The sequence below is a fragment of the Scylla paramamosain genome, chromosome 12, assembly GCF_035594125.1.
Source record: "Scylla paramamosain isolate STU-SP2022 chromosome 12, ASM3559412v1, whole genome shotgun sequence".
Classification (NCBI taxonomy): domain Eukaryota; kingdom Metazoa; phylum Arthropoda; class Malacostraca; order Decapoda; family Portunidae; genus Scylla; species Scylla paramamosain.
Window position 1 is genome coordinate 14,185,731 of NC_087162.1, and position 23,840 is coordinate 14,209,570.

At 38.6% G+C, this 23,840-nt stretch overlaps 1 protein-coding gene across 1 annotated transcript in view; it reads right to left on the reverse strand.

Annotated features, from left to right (window-relative positions):
* Positions 1-1,151: 1,151 nt before the first annotated feature.
* Positions 1,152-23,840, reverse strand: part of LOC135105728 (sarcolemmal membrane-associated protein-like) — a 90,813-nt gene continuing 68,124 nt past the window's right edge. The window contains 9 exon segments of the mRNA XM_064014167.1: positions 1,152-1,544; positions 13,960-14,097; positions 14,245-14,738; positions 15,017-15,194; positions 18,267-18,403; positions 20,975-21,071; positions 21,235-21,390; positions 21,793-21,986; positions 22,867-22,929. Coding sequence (XP_063870237.1) covers positions 1,431-1,544; positions 13,960-14,097; positions 14,245-14,738; positions 15,017-15,194; positions 18,267-18,403; positions 20,975-21,071; positions 21,235-21,390; positions 21,793-21,986; positions 22,867-22,929 — 1,571 coding nt within the window. The 3' untranslated portion in view covers positions 1,152-1,430.

Here is a 23,840-nt window from a genome sequence, read left to right on the forward strand (position 1 = left end):
ATATATATATATATATATATATATATATATATATATATATATAAAATAAATAAATAAAAATAAAAAATAAATAAAATAAATAAAAATAAAAATTTTTCTCAACATTACCAACAATATTCAGATATGCATGACTTAGGTTTGAGTTTTGCTTGGTAATCCAACACTCTTGCTGTACCTTGTGTGAGCCACCCTGACCAATCGGGTAACAATTACAAATGAAGTACGTATACAGAAATGGCTTTTTACATTATAAAATATTAATTAATCAAAGTATACGTCTCCTGTACAAATTACTTAAAAAAAAATGATAATAAATAAAAAATAAATAAATAAATCATATTAACAAATATTGGTATAAGATAAATTAAGTGTTTCCATAGATAACTATGGCTGGGTATCAAATTTCCTGAGATTTAAATGCTTGTCAAATAAGCAAAGTCCAGTTTTAAACATGGCACAACTGATGCCAATCACAATAGACAGTGTATCAGTAAACAGTACTAATTCCTCAGACATTACCATCATCCCGTTACTCCACACCTTTATTTTAATACCACCCTAAAATTAACATTTACATGTAAAAGATTCTATAATTAATAATGCCATATAAAAAAAAACTGACTTTAGAAAATAGTAGATTTACCACTAAAGTTGATGAATCTTCCTTTAATAATAGTTGACCTTTTTTCACTCATTCCTTAACCAGCATGGCAGTCACTCCTCTGTTATATGGGAACCAAATACATGTTGTCATTGCTCTTATTGTTGACATCAAGGTTAATAATTATACCATGGTGAATGTAAGACAGGTAGTTTTTACACCTTCATATACATTTTAAAATATATCTGTATATGGTGGTTGTATAACAAATTAGTAACTGCTATGTAAGGTTTTGCAAAATGCTATAATAAATTTATGGATAAAAACATGATGTGTTGAGCCCACTTCCCTGAGGAAACTGAACCAGCGGTGTGCTGTTCTACTAGAAAACAACCTTGGATGAAAAATTCTAGTTTGCTGCTCAAAAAGGAAATTACAATATTAATGAATTTTGGAATTTTTAATGAACAAGGCTTGTTATAAAAAAATTCTGCCATTGTTTTGTAACATACATATTCAGGGCTGTTTATCTGAAGTCCAAACAACTGGATGTTGCATTTCCACGTTTAATGAGTTGGTACTGCAGTGTTACAGGACTTGTTGGTTCTACAAACTCAAGTAACTAAGGAACGGAAACAGGAGGCATGTGTACAACAGCAATGGGAAGGCAACATAGTACAAAAACTTTAGTACTCGTCATAAATAAAACTTTAGAAAGTGTAAACTTGTGGGCGAGTCAGGAGTATAATGATACATCGTCATCTTCTAGAACAAGTAGTAGTACATCATAAAAATATATAAAAAAACAAATTTCCAGATGCTGTGTAATCTAGGAAGGTGGATGAAACTCAGACGTGCCAGTAACAGCAGAGATAGTGTCATAGAAGGCGGTGATGATACCCAGCAGCACAATGCACAGCGGCACCAGGCTCAGCGCCACAGCCTGTTGGAGGAAGCAACACAGTGGTGAGTAGTGCTCCATGACAGTGTTGTGTATTAGTAGTCCTTCCAAGCATTACAGATTCATGTTCATGACCTGAAATGTATAGTTTTCACTGATTTTATTATGACTTCAATATATTGCTCCCTCTGTATTCACCAAGTTTGGTAAATTTCTGTGTTTGGTGCATCCCTTAAAAACCTCAACTTACAAAAAAACAGACAGGAGTTTAGGCAACGTGAAGCAACAGCCTTTATAACTTTACTAGCTCATTGACAAGTATTGAGCAAAAAAGGCTTATGCCATTGGTGAGAAATCCATTAACATGGGAATCCTTGAATGGCGAACCTGTGAATATGGAGGAAGCAACATAAATACTTTACTGAAGTAGGGTAAATTAATTCAGCAGACCAGGTAGAATGAACTTAAGTGTTGAACAAGCAAGCACTGCTTGGATACATCTGCATGTATTGGAGGAGGTTTGGGGAAAAGCAAACAGTGATACAGTAGAATATCAGTTTAAAAGCATATTCAAATTGAGAATTCAATCATCTATATTGAGCTTTGCACACCAGGGCTAGATGGCTGTCTTAAGGTGTTGGACTTGTGGATGAAAGGTTTCAAGTTCAATCACCATAATGTAGCAGTTGCTTTGACTGGATGGAGGACTGGTTAACCCCTGGCCTGTCACTGTCATACAACGTGTTTATTTTTGTTTAGCTTTTACATCTGGCTTCCCCTAGTTTATCAAGGCAATTATCTCCAACCTAATGTTGGGGTCTCATGGGGCAACAATTGCCAATGTCTGCTTAGGTGTGAACTTTTGAGCTTCAGTAGCCCAGGGAAGTGTCTGGCACACTAGATGTGACAAGTACAACCTGGTGTGAAGTTATCATTATTCACTAGGCTTTGCCTGTTGGGTGTAAATTGCAGAAAATGTATTTTAAGTTTGAATGCAAGCTGATCTACTGGATTTTGACAGTATTGTCAGAAATAAAAAAACAAAAGATAAAATGATGATGGGGATTATTATCAAATCAAGTTCAAAAAAAAACCCACCTTAAAGAGTGGGTCAGCTAACTAGCAAAGGTCTGGGCTTGAGCAGGATCCAAACTCCTGGACCCAAGTTTTCATAAGCCAGTTCCAAGTGTGGCTAAGTTTCACTCAAGGGTCAGTTGCAGTTACACTCCTGCTACTGCCCAAGGCTGTCAACTCCACTCCCACTCAGCCAATATATTACTCCAGACAAATATTTCACCCAAAATTTCAACTAAGTACTTCAACAAGTCTCAAGCCTGTGTACTGCTAGGTACTTAGCTCCTTAATAGGTCTTCCCCCCTTATGCAAAGTAAATTCCATTAATATACAAGCTGGGCTTGGCATTGGCATATGCTGATGCAAAATTCACAAATGATCTTAGTTTTTCTGTTGAAATATAAAGAAAAGTTCATTGAAATATAAAAAAAAAAAACTATTTGGAGTGGTAAGAGTAACAAATTAGAACCAATTTCAAAAGATGTAGAAAATTACAGTGGTCAAAGTTTGTGCAGTGATGCAATGAATGACTTCAATTTAGGAACTTCTTATAGTGCACAGAGATGAACAAATGAGGAAATTAAGACCACATAACACAAACTTTAATAATTAGAGGTACAATTAGATCTTGGCTGTACTGTTGTCTTGTGTGAACTAGTTAGGTTTATGCTTTATTGGGGCAAAGTTTTACTGTCCATACCATAGGTAATCCAGTTCAGTATTGGCTTTTATGTACCAAAATTATGAAAAGCTAGTTCTGAAGATTCAACATCACAAGCAAATATATTTAAAAAGCAAAAGTATTCATACAGGCCCTTGGTCTAAGCAGCAGTAATCTGAAGTGAGGATATCTGATTATCAGCCATGCATTTTTCTGGAGATTAAAATGTTAAAAAGACTGCTATGATCTTTCAAATCATAATAAAGTGATACAAGGTCATGAGAAAGTCTATGCTTAGTCTTTCACTTGTTTAAATTTGAAAATATGTAACATTAGAAATTAGTAAATTTATATGGAGTAGGAAACAACACTCCATTAGCCATTAGTTAACTGAAAATCTTTTTAATATTAAATGCAGTTAACTTTTCATCAATGGACATTTGTATGCAAATTTTCAGCAGTGCTTAAGTAGTAGTAGTTCAATAAAAAGCAAGCCCTCACACCATTTATAATATTATAATGGTAAGTTCTTTAAATGTGCATGTAGCTGCAAATCAGATGAAATATGGACTCATACTGTCATTCAGCACTCCCAAAGCATACAATGGTTAGGGTGTTAGTTCACAGCACAAGTTAAATCTTTAAAGCATTAATCTTATTAACATAACTCTGACTTAAGTGGAGAAAAAAAAAAAAAAAAAAAAAAAAAAAAAAAAAAAAAAAAAAAGTCTCTTGCGGGTCACACTCCTTGCCAACAGCACCTCATCACGTGAAGGAAAGTCTGTTGGGTGCATCTTTACCTGTTAACGTGGGTGGTAGAGGCTGGAGGGAGAGGGACAACACCCAGCCTCCTTCCTCCTCCCTTGGATCAAGCTAAGGGCCTCAGCAGGGGCTTACATTGGCTAATATCACACGAGGCTTCTGGGACTGGCTCTTCCTGTCTAGGGCTTCACTGCCACATTGCTTACGGTCTTATGTAACACTACCCTAACTATATAGATCATATTATATATATATATATATATATATATATATATATATATATATATATATATATATATATATATATATATATATATATATATATACAGGTTTACCATATTTTACATAAATACATCAAATGATATATATATATATATATATATATATATATATATATATATATATATATATATATATATATATATATATATATAACTATGTAGCTATTCAATGAGCTTGCTAATTATAATGTCAGAACTTTGGGAAGAACTGTCTTCTGAACTGAGACCTAAACATGTAATCTACACAATGATGGCACTAAAAGATTTAGTGTAATTCTAAATACATACCTCTATGCAGCATTGCTGCAGAGTTTACAAAACTAATTATCTATGTACTTTGTGCATTGCTGATAATGTTTGTCTATCATAGTGAATAATTAATTTGTGGAATAGGAAAGGGTCTGATACTAATCTTTATAATGAGAAAGTGAGAACAAACTAAATTATAGAATCTTTGAACTTCTATAAAATGTTGAGAAACAGTTCAGATCCTAGAGCCAGAGCCATCACCACAACTACCATGACCCAGGTAGGGACCGTCTGGGGGAAGAAAGCAACAAACAACCAAACATAAGAAAATGGTCCAAAATGCCTCCACTCAAGTTGTATTGCTGAAGGATATTTTCAGGGCTAAATGTGTTCTCAGTTAGGAGGTGGTTGTCTGCCTCTGTGAGCCATTTATTTCTTCTTTTTTTGGAAATCTTCAAAAGTAAAACAATCCTGCCATTTTGCAAAAAAAAAAAAAAACAATAAAGTATCACTATATTATATACCCTGAAAATGAGGTTCTGAGGGGGACTGGAGGTCATGTTGCCTGTGCATATGAAGCACTTGTACACAGAAAGCAAAGAATTCATTTTCTATTAATAAAGTGCTAAACAGTTTTAGATATTTCCTGTGAAGTTTGTTTTACATATGAGGCACCCTGTGTTAGGACTGCTTTCACCATAATAAAACTGAAAAAAATATGATCAAAGCTTGAACTCTGTCATTTTATGCTACTGCAATAAACTTCTGTCTCAATAAGTGGCACACATTCAGGATTGTAAAGGTATTGCCACATTCGGAACAAATTTTGCATTTTTTTTTTCAACTTGTGTAATGGTTTGGAAGTTGTACTGAATTCTAAGTACACTTTTAGTGAAGACTGCAAATAATGAACATATTTTTCATGAATAGTGGGACAATAAACAAAACCTCTCTGCCCTTAACAATACATTTTCCCATCACATCAAACAGATTTATTGTTTTCAAATGCCTTCAACTCAAAACTTAAAAAATAAATAAAAGCTGCAAGTTGAAGCATGGTGCCATGACCATTAATGTAAACAGAAGGTACTGAAAACAATAAATCAGTTTGATATGAAGGAAAAATCTATTGTTAAGGGCAGAGTGGGGAGATGCAGCCTTGGCACTGCTCACAGGTGTGATGTCAGGATCCATAACTTAATACGTGAACAACAAAAGTGTTGGAGACTAGAGAAGTCTTACTATTAAAACAACTTATGGCAGGTCACCTTGAGTGTTTGCTGCTAATGTATATTTCTCTCACACCAATGTACAGTCATGCCTACTAATTTCTTCCTCCCATGTAAGAAGCCTAGTCATTTGTTCTGGGGGTTTGCTTGCAAGAACAAGCCACTCCCTCTTTATGGTAAAAGGACAAATTTCAGAAACAAAACTTTTTTTTTTTTTTGGTGGGGGGGAGTACACATCTGACTGGTGGTGGGCTGTATAATATTTAGTATGGATGACATTAACAGTAGCAGTACAGCAGTAGAGGTAATAGTAATAGTACAGAGATAGAAGTACAATAGTAATAACACTGATGGGGCTGGGTGAAATATGCCCTGTCAACTTTCATGCTATATATATGCTTTCATGTAACAGATGCTCATATAACGGGACCTCCCTGTATGTAGTCTTAGTGGTGAATTACATGGTTGATGGTCAGAAACAAAAGAACCTGACCATCAACCATGTAATTTCACCACTAAGACTAAAGTACAGGGAGGTCCCGTTATATGAGCATCTGTTATATGAGAAACTGATGATACAAAATGTGTAAATTAGGGACTATTTTCTTCGTATGAGTGCTAAAATCCAATGACGTAAGCTTTAGTCCAAGACAAATAAAATTACAAAATTTAAAATGCTCGCCTTCCTGCACCTTCCTACTAACAGGAAGTAAACAGTTCACGCAGGGTAGCCACAGAATACCTGAATTCTGATCTCTCTAAAATTTCTAATTGGGGCAGACTGGAGGAGGCAGTAGACATCTGCTGAAATGATAATTACTCCCAGTGAGGTCTAAAGTACTGTTCAAGGGGTGCTGTGAACTTATCATTAAACCCAGCTGTGACCTCACTGAACGTTTCCCTTTGTGTCTCACAACACAAGGGGGCAGTCACAGCCTTCCCTCTAAAGACAACTCTCTTCCTCCACACATAACTACAAGCACCTAATAATACATACACCCTTCACTCAAAAATCTTAAAATCATCATGGTGACTCCTACACCAGCCTCGGAGTCCCCATCTGGGGAGGGGACCATAAATGTCCCCAGGTCGGACTGCCTTTCTGTCGACGACCCTAAGTGTCTTAACACCCCCCTCAACTTTTTCTTCATTAACTTCTGCAACATTCGCGGTCTAAGATCTGTAGAACACCACCTCTCCTCTTCTAAACCTCATCTTCTTTTCCTCACTGAAACTCAGGTGTCTGAGGCAACTAACAGTAGCCCCTTTTCTGTTCCCTCCTACTTTCTCTATCCTCATTTTCGATACAAAGCTGGATGCTGCGTTTAAGTGCGCAATGACTTAACCTGCTCTCGTGCCCACGCTCTTGAATCTTCCGAGTTTTCCACCATCTGGCTACGACTACAGAGTCACTCTCATACTAAATTTATCTGTGCTGTATACCTCTCACCTAACTCCTCTGATTATAAGAAATTCTTTGACTACTTAACTTCCAAAGTGGAGCACATTCTGACTCTTGCCTTTTGCAGAGATCTCCATTCTTGGAGACTTCAATGTTCACCACCAGCTTTGGCTATCCTCTCCCTTCACTGACCATCCTGGTGAACTAGCCTACAACTTTGTTATCCTCCATGACCTAGAGCAATTGGTGCAACACCCTACTCGTATTCCTGACCGTCTTGGAGATACGCCCAACATTCTTGACCTTTTCCTGACCTCTAATCCTTCTGTTTATGCTGTCACCCTTTCTTCTCCGTTGGGCTCCTCCGATCACAATCTCATATCTTTATCTTATCCTATCACTCCAATCCCTCCTCAGGATCCCCCTAAGCGAAGATGCATGTGGCATTTTGCCTCTGCTAGTTGGGGGGACCTGAGGAGGTATTTTGCTGATTTTCCTTGGAATGACTACTGCTTCCGTGTCAGAGACCTGTCTTTGTGTGCTGAGCGCATAACAGAGGTGATAGTGTCTGGCATGGAGGTGTACATTCCTCACTCTTTTTCTCATCCTAAAACTTCTAAACCTTGGTTTAACACAGCTTGTTCTCGTGCTATACATGATAGAGAGGTGGCCCACAAAAGGTACTTAACCCTTCCATCACCAGAATCTCATGCACTTTATATTTCTGCCCAGAACCATGCCAAGTCTGTTCTCCAACTAGCCAAAAACTCCTTCATTAACAGAAAATGTCAAAACCTTTCAAGATCTAACTCCCCTCGTGATTTCTGGCATCTAGCCAAAAATATCTCCAATAACTTTGCTGCTTCTTCTTTCCCTCCTCTATTTCAACCAGATGGCACCACTGCTATCACATCTATTTCTAAAGCTGAACTCTTCGCTCAAACCTTTGCTAAAAACTCTACCTTGGACGATTCTGGGCTTGTTCCTCCCTCTCCTCCAACCTCTGACTACTTCATGCCACGTATTAAAATTCTTCGCAATGATGTTTTCCATGCCCTCGCTGGCATAAACCCTCGGAAGGCTTATGGACCTGACGGGGTCCCTCCTATTGTTCTCCGAAACTGTGCCTCCGTGCTTGCACCTTGCCTAGTCAAACTCTTTGAGCTCTGTCTGTCAACATCTACCTTTCCTTCTTGCTGGAAGTTTGCCTACATTCAACCTGTTCCTAAAAAGGGTGACCGTTCTAATCCCTCAAACTACCGTCCTATTGCTTTAATTTCCTGCCTATCTCAAGTTTTTGAATCTATCCTCAACAGGAAGATTCTTAAACATCTATCACTTCACAACCTTCTATCTGATCGCCATTATGGGTTCCGTCAAGGCCGCTCTACTGGTGATCTTCTGGCTTTTCTTACTGAGTCTTGGTCATCCTCTTTTAGAGATTTTGGTGAAACTTTTGCTGTTGCCTTGGACATATCAAAAGCTTTTGATAGAGTCTGGCACAAAGCTTTGATTTCCAAACTACCCTCCTACGGTTTCTATCCTTCTCTTTGTAACTTCATCTCGTTTCCTTTCTGACCATTCTATTGCTGCTGTGGTAGACGGTCACTGTTCTTCTCCTAAATCTATTAACAGTGGTGTTCCTCAGGGTTCTGTCCTGTCACCCACTCTCTTCTTATTATTCATTAATGATCTTCTAAACCAAACTTCTTGTCCTATCCACTTCTACGCTGATGATACCACCCTGCACTTTTCCACATCTTTTCATAGCCGTCCAACCCTTCAGGAGGTAAACATATCACGCAGGGAAGCCACAGAACGCCTGACTTCTGATCTTTCTAAAATTTCTGATTGGGGCAGAGCAAACTTGGTATTGTTCAATGCCTCAATAACTCAATTCCTCCATCTATCAACTCGACACAACCTTCCAGACAACTATCCCCTATTCTTTAATGACACTCAACTGTCCCCCTCTTCTACACTGAACATCCTCGGTCTGTCCTTTACTTATAATCTGAACTGGAAACTTCACATCTCATCTCTAGCTAAAACAGCTTCTATGAAGTTAGGCGTTCTGAGATGTCTCTGCCAGTTTTTCTCACCCCCCCAGCTGCTAACTCTGTAAAAGGGCCTTATCTGTCCATGTATGGAGTATGCTTCACATGTCTGGGGATGGTTCCACTCATACTGCTCTTCTAGACAGGGTGGAATCAAAAGCTTTTCGTCTCATTAACTCCTCTCCTCTGACTGTCTTCAGCCTCTCTCTCACCACCGCAATGTTGCATATCTAGCTGTCTTCTACCCCTATTTTCATGCTAACTGCTCTTCTGATCTTGCTAACTGCATGCCTCCCCTCCTTCCGCGGCCTTGCTGCACAAAACTTTCTTCTTTCTCTCACCCCTATTCTGTCCACCTCTCTAATGCATGAGTTAACCAGTATTCTCAATCATTCATCCCTTTCTCTGATAAACTCTGGAACACCCTGCCTGCTTCTGTATTTCCACCTTCCTATGACTTGAATTCCTTCAAGAGGGAGGTTTCAAGACACTTATCCATCAATTTTTGACCACTGCTTTGACCCTTTTGTGGGACTGACATTTCAGTGGGCATTTTTTTTTTTATTGGATTTTTGTTGCCCTTGGCCAGTGTCCTTCCTACATAAAAAAAAAAAAAAAAAAAAAAAAAAGAGCAAACTTGGTATTGTTCAATGCCTCAATAACTCAATTCCTCCATCTATCAACTCAACACAACCTTTCAGACAACTATCCCCTCTTCAATGACATTCAACTGTCCCCCTCTTTTACACTGAACTTCCTCAATCTGACCTTTTCTTACAGTCTAAACTGGAAACTTCACATCTCATTTCTAGCTAAAACAGCTTCTATGAATTTAGGTGTTCTGTGATGTCTCTGCCAGTTTTTCTCAAAACCACACCACCCCAGCTGCTAACTGTACAAGGGCCTTATCAGTCCATGTATGGAGTATGCTTCACATGTCTGGGTGGAGGATGGGGGATTCCACTCATACCACTCTTTTAGACAGGGTGGAATCAAAAGCTTTTTGTCTCATCTACTCCTTTCCTTTAACTGACTGTCTTCAACCTCTTTCTCATTGCTTCTGTGTTTCATCTCTTGCTATCTTCTACAACTATTTTCCTGCTAACTGCATGGCTCCCCTCCCATTGCCTCGCTGCACAAGACTTTCTTTCTCACACTCTTAATCTGTTCATGTCTCTAATGCAAGAGTTAACCAGCATTCTCTGGTAAACCCTGGAACCCCCTGCCTGCTTCTGTATTTCCACCTTCCTGTGACTTGAATTCCTTCAAGAGGGAGGTTTCAAGACAATTATTCTTCAATTTTTGACCATGGCATTGGACCCTATTCAGGGAGCAGCATGTCAGTGTTTATTTTATTTTATTTATTATTTTTTTTTTATTGGGTTTTTGTTGCCCTTGCTGCTGTCTCTCCTGGAAAAAAAAAAAAAAAAAAAAAAAAAAAAAAAAAAAAAACACCCTTCCCTTCTCCCCTTCCTACCATTCATTTTCCCACCAATGCTTGGATGTGTTATGCTGTTACTGCTGGCATGTTCTTTCATTTGCTGGTGTGGTGTGTGTGAGACTGACCATGTGGTGAATTATTTTACCTCTTAAGTGTTAACTATTCCTTCCATGTGGCCAGTGAGTTCTTAGCAGTAAGCCTAAGTGAGCTAGAGTACCAATAACACTCACAAAGAAGGTAGAAATTCTTAAGCGATGTGAGTGGTGAGTGAGTTACCCTCCCTGACACATTAACTGTGCACTGATGAGTGTTATGCACATTTTATATATTTAATTAATATGAAATCATGCTCTTTGTATGCTAGTTTCTCTTTCAGGTTGCTTCATCGACAGTTCTGTAACATAGATACATTTGTTGCATTTGGTATCATATGTTTGAGCTTGAAAACTTACCTCTCATAAGACTTATATTCTAATCACAGATATGCATTTCTGATGTTTATTACAGTTATGAAAACCAGTAATATATATATTATTACTATCACTGCAGAGACTAACAGGCAGCAGAGGAAAAATTGTAAAGAAATATGATATTCAAAAGATAGTGTAAGGTTTGTTGTGTCTACTCTTATCAGGGAATGGCATGACTTGTGGGCACGTTATGAAGTTGTGAAGATGGACAGGGCTCATTTTGCCTGGGTCATGCAATGTGACTATGGCATGTTAGGTGAATGGAAAATGACACACACTTAGGAAGCAATGTTTGGAGCCAAAACAATATCAACCAATGGAAGCAGCTACCACTGGCCCACCATTGGTTGAGAGCAGTGTTATTGTAAGGGATTGCTCTGATCTTATGCTGCTGGAACCACCTTTCTAAAATAGAATTTGCCTTGGGCAGCCCCTCTAATGAAAAATATTGTTCAGCAGTGTGTGTTTGCACCACTTGCATTGATGGTGGACTGGACTGTTCTTTGAGGGATTCTTGATTGACAAGAGTATTCAAACGGATACCCATCCATCACCATGCAGAAGTTAAGACCTCAATAGCGAGCTGCATATGGTCATCTTTGTTGCAGACAGAATGGTAAGAGTGACCTTCCTAATGCAGAGAACCTCATATATATATTATACATATTTTTTAGGATTTTAGTGGCTTACATTTTTCATGCAGTGATCAATAATATTTGTCCTTTATCATAATCATATGGATGTCTTTTAAATCTTCAAAAAGTACAATTTACTTTGGCTTGAGTCCTGCAGACAACCACTCCAAATGTTGTATACAAATATGGAATATATTCTTCAGCAATGTACAACATCCACCACCAGCACTGCAGGTAATAATGGTTGAATACAGACAATTATAGAAACATTATTTAATTGTAAATTAAGGAAACAGTACTTTATTTAAAGCAAATGTTTCCTCAAATGTCACTCATATAAATACCATACTGTTTCTAATAACAAAATGTGCCCATTTTTTAATTTTCCATTCACTAGACTTTCAGAGGAGTCCTGAATTTTCCTAACTGAAGAATTAAATTTCTTAACTGTTGAATTTCATCATGCACAGGTTTGAACTGGGACTGCTCACTATCATGCTTTGGTTGTTCAGAAGGAACACTTTGAACTCTGGGTACTTGTGGGAAGAGGGACACATGCATAATGTGTGTGAGTAGCCTACAGTGTGAGTCTTTAGCCTTGTTCTCCCTCTCCTCTCACCTCACACAAATATCAGACAATCAGAAGGAAAGCTTGGAAGATTAACTCTAGTACATGATTCACAAAGAGGGATCCTAAATGCAAACTGCACAATTCAACAAGTCACTTTAAGCTGCTTCTCATGACTAATTTACTGTTTCACTCCTCACTATATACAGTTACGTTTACTGTGAACATCACTATGGATCTTCTGTTAAGGTATATACAAATTATCTAGGGTGTTGCATCAATTTCAAGAGTGTTGAGTAAAGGTACTAGTAAACGGGGATATTTGTCAGTGTGGGCAGACTCTAATTCCAGTGAATCTGAGCCTCTATGATGTTGCAGCTTAGTTAAATAATTTTTGCTCATGCTGAAGTATTTATGTATGGAAACTTAGGATTCTAAAATCAATAATGAACATGAAAAAGGGTATTTCAATAAGCAAGTATTTCTTGCATATTCTTTGAAAAAATTGAATCAGGATGCACTGACGGATGCAGTAAAAAGTGAATTAGAGAAGAGAAGAGCAAGACGGTAGTATATGAATATGTATCTCTCTGAAAAAGGAAAGAGCTGGGAAGAAAAGTGAAATTTAAGTTAAATTTTGGATAATATTTAAGAAAGAAATGCAATGCAAATTGATATAGATTTCACAACAGCTAAGTGCAATTGCAGTTGTATAAACCAAGAAATACAATGGGTCAGAACAAAGAGAGAGGGTAAAGATGTAAGGGAGACTGCAAATAAGATCTCTAATTTATCACAAGATACTCCAAAGTAAGTCCTTCAAATATCAATGTAAATATTACAGATTTTGTGTTGTCCCTCAATCTAGTTCCTTCCCTATTTGCTATTACATCTGTATAGACTTAGTGTGTGGTCAGCAGAGCAGGACTACAAATATTATGTCAGTGTCACTTGACAAGTTCCAACTCAGGATTAAGGGGAGGGCATGGCACGGCACGGTTGGGATGGTGTGCATCTCCATGACAAACACATGATAATAGTTATGAACGTTTCTGTGTCTACTAATTTGAACAGATAAATTCTTGGGCTGTTATTAGAACCAATATGGTATGCAATTCAGTATGAATAAAGACATAATGATGGTATGCAACCATGACACCTGCAAGCAGATTGTGGTGACAAGGAGAGAGAGAGAGAGAGAGAGAAAAAAAAAAAAAAAAAAAAAAAAAAAAAAAAAAAAGCTTTTGTTACATAGTGTAACAAAAAAGCCCAATTTAAGAATTTGGCCACAATTAAGGTAAGTAGAGCTTTTAGAATGGCTTAAACAAACATGCAAGAGATGACATTTAAAGAGAGAAAATCAAAGTTTACTGTCTTAGCCATAAAGATCTCATCTTTGCGTATAAAAAAAAAAAAAAATGATAGATAAAATAACAGATGCAAGACCATAAAAATACACAGTGCAGGAGGACTATACTGAACATATCAGCTCAAGGACCACCAAGCAAATAAATCAAATACATAAAGGTGAAAATGTATACACAATAGTAGTTTAAATGTGACAAGTACCTTACAGGTTTCTATGGTGGTCAGTTACACAGCAGAACAAAGAATGTGCACCCACTCACCATTTTATTTTGTACTGTCAAAACCTGGTAATCCTCATCCAGCAGACAAAGTTTGTCCCTCAGCCTGTTCCTCTCCTCCTTCAGGGCTTGCAACTCCTCCTTCAGGCTGGTCACCTTCTCCGAGGACACAGGCTCATCCTGCATGGAGAGGAGGGAGAAAATTAGTTCAATTTGGGACAGCATCATGACTACCAATGCTTAAGAGAAAAAAAAGTTCATCCATTTTGGTGTTTAATGGATCTCTCTCTCTCTCTCTCTCTCTCCCACCAAATTAACACAACTTACATCTTTTACTTCACTTTGGGTTTCCTTCCCAAGTTTCAGTTGAAGAGTGTGTTCTCTTTCCTGCAATGCTGAACATTCCTGCTGTGACTGGACAAGCTTTTCCTGTAGCTTCTGTATGGACTCTTTGAGCACTGTCAGTTCAGCTTCTTTGGTTGCAAGTGTGGTCCTGTCAGCATTACACGTGGCTGATTCACCAGCTACATCCTGCACTGCTGTTCTTGAGGTAGATATGGCTGTGTCATTAACAACTGGATTGGTGGTATGTTCAGCATCTAGGGAGGCTGGAGGAGTTATAGACTCTGACGAAGTTCTCTCCTGCAGTGAGGACCGACTGTTGCTCCCGCCGCTGCGTGAGGCTGGTGGAGGCAGGATGAGTGGAGTGGAAGTGGTTTGGCTGAACTCTAATCTTTCCTCCAGCCCCATTATCCTATTCTTGAGAGACTCTGCTTCTCGTACACTTAATTGGGCTAACTCCTCAGCTTCACTTAGTTTATCTGAAATACAAAAAAATAAGTAAAATTCCTTGATACAAATGTTCCTTTCTGAGGAATCCCTGCTAAGGATTGCTGTAACATCCTTTCCCAGGTTTTTGTCATAACATAACATATTCTTTTCCTATGACAAGTAAAATGTCCTAGCAGCAAATCTATCCCCTCTTTCACTATATATATAGACTGAAGATAATCTCATTACTAAAATGTACATAAATTAGTGAATGGGAAAACTTACCATCACTAAAATGTACACAATTTAATGAAGGGAAAAATCTTACTTCTAAGTGTCTGAGTTTCTTCCTGTGCCACCTGAACCTTCTGCTGTTCCTCTCTCAGCCTCACGGAGAGGTTGGAGAGCTGCGTGTGGACCTCCTGGGATGAGTCCTCCAACCGACTCACTTGACTCTGCAGTGAGGTGACCGTCTTCACCTTCTCACTCATGAGTGCCTCACTTGCCTGCTCAGATGAAAGAAGGACCTTGACAATTTCTTGATTGCTGTGTCACTTATGTTGCTAAACATTTTTCATTCAAGGATGTCTAAATATTTTAGGTTTAAAGGTGTCTACTGCCTGGAGGAGACAGTAGATACCTGCCAAAACAATAATTACTCTCAGTGAGGTCTCAAGCAATGGATCAAGGGATGCTGTGAACTTATCAATAACCCAGCTGTGACCTCACTGAACATTTTCCTTTGTGTCTCAAAACACAAGGTGGTAGTCATAGCCTGCCCTCTAAAGACAACTCTCTTCCTTCATAGGAATTTACATGCACCTTATTACTTGCACACCCTTCACTCAAAATTCTAAATTGAATATGGTGACTCCTACATCAGCCTTGGAATTCCCATCTGGAGAGGAGACCACAAATGTCCCTAGGTTGGACTGCTCTTCTAGTATTGATTCCAAGTGTCTTGACACCTCCCTCAACTTCTTTTCATTAGCTTCTGCAACATTCGTGGCTTTAGACCCAATTTTCAATCTGTAGAAGACCACCTCTCCTCTCCTAAACCTCATCTTATTTTCCCTGCTGAAACACAGGTGTCTGAAGCAAATGAGTAGTCCCTTCTCTGTTCCCTCCTACTTTCTCTATCCTCATTTTCAATCCAAAGCTAGATGTTGTGTCTATGCGCATAGTGACCTAACTTGCTCTCGCACCCATGCTTTTGACTTTTGAATTTTCCACCATCCAGCTACAATCACTCTCAAACTAAATTTATCTGTGCTGTACACCCCTCACCTAATTCCTCTGGCTATAAAACTTTCTTTGACTACTTAATTTCCAGAGTGGAGCACATCCCAACTCTCTTCCCTTTCACAGAGATCTCCATTCATGGAGACTTTACCACCACCATCTGTCTTTCCTCTCCCTTCACTGACCAACTTGGTGAACTAGCCTTTAATTTATCATCCATGATCTAGAGCAATTAGTGCAACACTACTTGTATTCCTTACTGTCCTTGAGATAAGCCCAACATTCTTAACATTTTCTTAACCTTATGCTGTCACTCTGCCTTCTCTGTTGGGCTCCTCCAGTCACAACCCCATATCTGTTTGTCCTATTGCTTCAATCCTTCCTTAGGATCCCCCAAAGCAGAGGTGCCTCTGGCACTTTGCCTCTGCTAACTGAGGGGAACCTAAGGAGGTATTACTTTGATTTTCCTTGGGATGACTACTGCTTCTGCATGTACTGAACACATAACAGGTGATAGTGTCTGGCATGGAGGCATACATTTCTCACTTTTTCTCTCAACCTAAACCTTTCAAACCTTGGTTTAACTCAGCCTGTAATCATGCTATACATGATGGAGAGGTGGCCCACAAAAAGTACTTGAGCCTCCCATCACCTGAATCTCATGCACTTTATATTTCTGCCTGGAATTAGGCCAAGTATGTTCTCCAACCAGCCAAAAGCTCCAACAGTAGAAAAATGTCAAAATCTTTTAAGATCTAACTCCTCATGATTTCCAGCACCTAGCCAAAAACATCTCTAATAACTTTACTTCAAGTTCCCCTCCACTTTATTTCAACCCGATGGAACCACTGCCATCTCATAAGCTGAACTCTCTGCTCAAACCTTTGCTAAAAATTCTACCTTGAATGATTCTGGGCTTGTTTCTCCCTCTCCTCCACCCTGTAATTACTTCATACTACTCATTAAGATACTTGGTAGTGATTGGTAGTGATGTTTTCCATACCCTCACTGACCTTGGAAGGCTTATGGACCTGATGGGGTCCCACCTATTGTTCTCCAAAACTGTGCCTTCATGCTTGCACCTTTCCTAGTCAAACTCTTCCAACTCTGGCTATCAACATTTACTTTTCATTCTTGCTGGAAGTTTGCCTGCCTGCCTGTTCCTAAAAAGGGCAACTGCTGTAATCCCACAAACTACTGTCCTATTGCTTTAATTTCTTGCCTCTCTAAAGTTTCTGAATCTGTCCTCAACAAGAAAGAGTCTTAAACACCTATCACTTCACAACCTTCTATCTGATCGCCAGTAAAGGTTCTGTCAAGGCTGTTCTACTGGTGATCTGGCTTTCCCTACTGAGTCTTGGTCATCCTCTTTTTAGCAATTTTGGTGAAACTTTTGCTGTTGCCTCAGACATATTAAAAGTTTTTGAAAGAATCTGGTACAAAGCTTTGATTTCCAAATTATTCTCCTATGGCTCCTATCCCTTTCTCTGTAACTTCATCTCAAGTTTCCTTTCTGACCGTTCTATTGCTGCTATGGTGGATGGTCACTGTTCTCCTAAATCTATTTACAGTGGTGTTAATCAGGGTTGTGTCATATCACCCACTCTTTCTACTATTATTGTTCAATGATCTAAATCAAACTTCTTGTCATTTCCACTCCTATGCTGATGATACCACCCAGCACTTTTCCATGTCTTTTTTATACATGTCCAACCCTTCAGGAATTAAACAGCTCACACAAGGGAGCTACAGAATGCCTGATTTCTGATCTCTCTAAAATTTGTAACTGGGGCAGGACAAATTTAGTATTGTTCAATGCCTCAAAAACTCAATGCTTCTATTTGACACAACCTTCTAGATATCTATCCCCTCTTCTTTGGTGACATTCAACTGTCCCGCTCTTCTACACTGAACATCCTCAGTCTGTCCTTTACCTGTAATCTAAATTGGAAACTTCACATCTAATCTCTAGCTAAAATAGCTTCTATGAAGTCAGGTGCTCAGTTTTCTCTGCTAGTTTTTCTTATGCCACCAGCTGCTAATTCTGTACAGGGGTCTTATCTGTCCATGTATGGAGTATGCTTCACATGTATAGGGGAGGGGGTTCCACTTGTACTGGTCTTTTAGACAGCATGGAATCAAAAGCTTTTCATCTTATAGACTCCCCTCCTTTAACTGACTGTCTTCAGCCTCTCTCTTATTGCTGTAATGTTGCACCTGTTGCTATTTTCTACTGCTATTTTCATGTTAACTGCATGCCTCCCTTCTTCCTGAGGCCTTGCTGCACAAGATTTCAATACACACATCTGAGTGAGGTATGGTGCCACAAGACTCACAGCCAGCTGCTGCCGTAGATTGGAGGCTTCATGTGAGGCAGTGATGGCAGCAGTGGAGGCCTGGGCCAAGTCCTCTCTGATGCGTTCTACCTCCTTTTCAGCAGCCTCTTGAGATCTCTGACTTGCTTCAAGCAGTTCTGGAAGCCAATACATCTCATCTTACTTGTGGTTATGTTCTCAACTTAAAACGCTTACTAATCTCACAATGTTATTTGTTTTGAGATTTTAAAATTCCTGCCTTGTTTTGTGTGGGAGGTGGCATTATGAGCAAAGACTTCTAAACATTTATGCAAACCTTCTGATTAAGTGGTGTGATACAGAAATACATGTGTCTCACTGGCAATTTAATTCTAACTGAATGGATAATACATCCTGATAATGTATGTACAGGGTAAATATGAGAACAGATCACAGAAATGACAAAGACATCACATCATCAGTTTCATAATTCTTTTCCCCTCACCAACATTTGTCACTAATGTGCTTATTACCTTAGCTTCAGGAAACAGCTACAGTATATTTCAGCATATAAGACACTTGAACCCCTCCCCCCCTAAAAAAAAAAAAAAGTGGGGGAGGGGGGTCCTATACAGCAGATACAAAAAAAAAGTGACCTTAAAACTTTACGCAAAACACTATTGTAAATAGACAGCAATCTTATATAATAACTTTTGGAGAAGTTGGACAAAGTAAAATAGGAATCTGTTTTGAGAAAATTTGCTGAAATGTATTTTCATTGAAAAGAGTGTAAACAAAATTTAATGGAGTACAACTACAAACCTCTGCTGGCATTGTATACAAATGGATAAAGCAGAAAGCTGTGTGAATATTCCTCAGTTTTTTTTTTCTAAAGCTGAAGGAGCCATATAAAGGTCTTCAAGGCATGAAACCTCAAGCTAAATGGTAAAGGAAAGCAAACTGGGGGGTAAGATGAATCTCTCCAGCTTGCAATGTTGTATAGTGACGAAGTCCATAAACTGAGAAAAAACTTCAAGAATGTCAATTTACCTAATCAAAAGAAACACGATACGAGTAGCTGGCTGCGACAAGAGGCCAAGCACCAAAAGTAAACAAACAAGTAAATTGCACTTAAAGGTAAGCACACTGCATGCGTCAGTCTGCTATCGCTACACTTTACCTGTCTAGTGTGTCCTATACAGAGTATGTGTAATTGTGTTATATTTCATTATAGGCTACATTTTCTTGGTTTTTATGTGATATATTTCTGATTTCATTATGTTGAATAATTAAAGTTACAAAATGAGGAATAATACAGTGTGTTTAGTAGGAAACATTTTCAGATTTTTAAACTTTCTTTCTCTCTGAAAGAAAAACTATTGACAAGCAGCATCTCTTAATAATTCATTAAGAATAGACTCTGACTCCAAAGTAAAACACTCCATGACAATAATTTTAGTGCTTCCTGCTGGCTCATTTGCATTGTCTCGGCACTACTCTTTCTAGGATGGATGGATGACGCTGTCAGATGTACGATAATTTCTATTCCCCCCCCCCCTTCTCTCTCTCTCTCTCTCTCTCTCTCTCTCTCTCCTCACTATAAACCGTCTCAGGGTAGCGAGATGGTTTATAGTGAGGATCTGTTGTTGTTTATTCTCAATTTTTTTTATCTTCTACTCTCTAAAAGACTTGCTTTTCAAGAACACCACTATCACTGTTGTGATAGTGCTCTCTCTCTCTCTCTCTCTCTCTCTCTCTCTCTCTCTCTCTCTCTCTCTCTCTCTCTCTCTCTCTCTCTCAGCAGTAGTTAAGTAATAATTGTACCTTAATAACATAGCTCCCTATAATGACTTGACACAAAACATAAGGATATTGGCATTAACAATGTTGTATGACAGTTTGGGCTGGCTGGTGTGCCCCCAACAGCTGCCTCTTCAAACATCTGATACTTACTGAAGAGATAGTGATGGCGATAGCATGGCTGATGAGGTATACACTACTATAATCAATGGGTGTTAGCTGCATGCACGACAGAGATATGATCATATCAATATTATTTCTAAGATGTTGGGAAAATTATAGAACAGAATACATTGTCAACTTCATTTCATAGTAGTTGGTGCTTGGCCCCTTGTTGCACACAGCTACTCATGTTTAGGAGAAGATTATAGCTGACAGCCCGACATACACAGGCAGTGCAAGTCAATGGTTTGTTTATGTTTAGGAAAAGTGATTGTACTGCACATCTTTGTCCATCCATCTTTTTTCATGAAAATATACAAAAACAACTGGTGGAAATTTTATTTTAGGTTTAGTTTTGCGCTTGAAGATGATGATACCCTATTACTGGTAATACATTCAAGGTATTTTATTCATTGTACTAGTATATCACCATCTCTGTTGCCTAGTGCTCACTGACCCAAACTTTGCCACAGATGGTTTGGTAATTTGGGTGTCGTCTTATACCACTGATATCAGCTAAAACCATTAAATTCTGACTGAAATTTGGGAGTCATCTTATCTGAAAGTTGTTTTATTTGCCAAAATATAAGGTATATCCTGAAAGCAAGGAAGCAGCCCCTCCTGGCTTGGGAGCAGGTTCATCTACTTCTGCCTGACTAAAGATCTCTTGCATATGAACTGAGCATGCAAACTCACTTCTGGGTTTGGGATTACAACCCAGCAACTGAAATCAATAGAGAAACATTGCAACAAAAGTCTGGGGATGATGCCCACAAATCCTTACATACCTTGAAATCTGTGAATGTCGGTACACAATAGTGACTCTTGAGCAATCTCAGTTTCTTTCTCATCCTTACCCTCCAAACTGCCATTGACATTGAAATCCTGAAAGAAATGTAACTGTCATTAATATTTATATATATAAGAATACACAGGAGGAACCAAGAGGTCTGTTGGTCAATAATGAGAATATCTGCTAATACACATGCTGCCACTAATAAACCACTATATTAACATGATGCATTTTACCACCCCCTCTAATCTCTACCTTGCAGTCCTTTGTGGGGATGATAGTGAGGGATTTGTCACTCTTGGTGGGGATGATGGTGAGTGTGGAGTCAGAGTCGCTGTCATCCAGGTCATTGGGACACTCGTCATCTTTGGCATCATCTTCATTGAGCTTGTCCTTGTTTTTAGGAAGGTCCTGCAGTGATACACAAAAGTTATAATGGTGAAAAAATGGGCCAAAATACTTCTGTGGCTAGACAGCTGGGATACATGTTGGATGTGTGTGAAGTATACCTGAATGAAGGTGATGCTAGTTTTGTACAATTTGGCATGAGACATGTCTACAGGTAACAGTGAGGACAACAAGTAGTACACAACACAACAGACAGGAGTAAAACAAAAGATAAAAGAATAAAATATATGAATTTAAAATAAGATTAATAATTAAAATTAATCTTTGAAACATTAGCAGCAAATCTATTACCAGGAAATGTTACTAATCTTTTTCAAGTAAATTTCTATCCATGAGATTAAGCAAAACATGACAAACTACATTGATTTTAGATGACAACTAGTACAAAATGCTGTTGTTAATCACTGTAGGAAAGGTCACCTTCTTCTTCCTGACCAGCGTAGGAGTGTTGTCATCATAGATGTCATCATAAAGCTTAGGTGTCTCTGAAATCATCTGGTACTCCCTCAGGCGGTCCTCAAGTGTTGCCAGCTGGGACTGCAGGTGTTCTGTCAGTGCCTTGTCTGCTGCCAATTTGGCTTTGTTGTCAGACAGTTCCTCTGTGAAAAGGTTTTGTTGCATTATTTCATTTGCTTTCATTTCAAGGCAGAGCTCATGTACAACTCTTAATAAAGCTGGACTTTAAATGGAAATAAAGAATGCAAAAGCTAAGAGGAGCAAACAATGATTGAAGCCAGCTTCTCCTGGACTATGGGAGAGGAAAAAAGTGGGAAGAAGGATTTTCAACAATACAAGAAACAAATTAATTTTATAACTTAAATGTAACTATTTTAAAAATTTTAGGAAGGAAGTGAGTGACTAGTAACTAACATCAGCACTGTGATTCATGGTGCAATGAAGACAAAATCTGAAGGAAGAATAATAGTTGAAAATATTTTGAGGATTGATGGTAAATTCTTTAATTCAACAAAATTTAAAGGTCATGCATTTCACGCCACAAACATCAATACCAACAATGCCTACATTACAACAAGGGACCAATTGTGAGTATTATGCAAGATGCATAGTGACAAACATAAGAATATAATATGTTTTGTAAAGGTATTTGTGGACCTTGTCTCTCTGTGAAGACATCTGTCTAATTTATAGAAAAGGTATGCACTACATCATCACTACCCTGTCTTTCCTTCTTGGTACATATGAACACAATCTGCTAAAGAATGTCAATTCATGACTGAGTAACATGGCAACTAGAGCATTTTGGAACATTGAATTGTAGCAAACAATTTCATGACCAGGAATATAAAAGGGGACTGAAGGGTAAAACTCAAGTTCTTGATAACAAGAGAGCAAATAATTAAAAAGAAAAGTTTAAAGAAATAAAGTAAGAGTGCCAAATATAGGAGTGAGGAATCAGGAAAAAATATCAAGAGCTGGTTAGGTACAGGAACAGTGAGCCAGAGGGAGGCGGTGACTCACCCTGGAGGCGTGCCCGGGTGCTGAGGCAGCCGGCCTCCACACTGTCTGCCAGCTCAGCCTCATCTAAAGGAGACAGACAACACTGCCTATCAACATTAAGATTCTCTGAAGCACCTGGTTATTCACTGCCTCCCTACACACACACACACACACACACACACACACACACACACACACACACACACACAGAGTCTCTCTCTCTCTCTCTCTCTCTCTCTCTCTCTCTCTCTCTCTCTCTCTCTCTCTCTCTCTCTCTCTCTCTCTCTCTCTCTCTCTCTCTCTCTCTCTCTCTCTCTCTCTCTCTCTCTCTCTCTCTCTCTCTCTCTCTCTCTCTCTCTCTCTCTCTCTCTCTCTCTCTCCACACACACACACCCACACACACACACACACACATTTAATGTAGAAGGTAAATAAATGTTATAATTACTGTAGAAGCTAGCAAAACATTTATAATATTTTTTTCTGTAACTTCACTTCTACCAAGGTCCTATGAGAAGCATAGTGAATGAATAACCACATCTCTTCTTAAATACTTAGGTAGACTAACTGAAGTGAGATGTACATCAATTTCATAATTTTGCATTATATTTATACTGGAGACGATGAAATATACCAAATTAACTACATGTAGAATTTGCCTAAACTATTACAGGTAATTTATTTGCATAAAGTAAGATCCCATTACCAAAGGTAAGTCCCAGAATACAGTCACAGAAATCACAGGGCAGAGCCTGACTCTTCAAAGACAAACATCCAAACACTGGGGGAGACAGTTCTATCAACCATGAGTTCAACAAATGGAATCACACCACTTGGTGACTTAGTGGGTGGGCAACAGTATCTCATTTGTAAGAGTTCTGTGCAAGCAATGTTCACACCAGTGCCACTGCTAATCTAGTTACCTACACCTAACCTAAGGAAGAATTTATACAACACATCCTTATGGCCCATTCACACACACATCAATGACATCA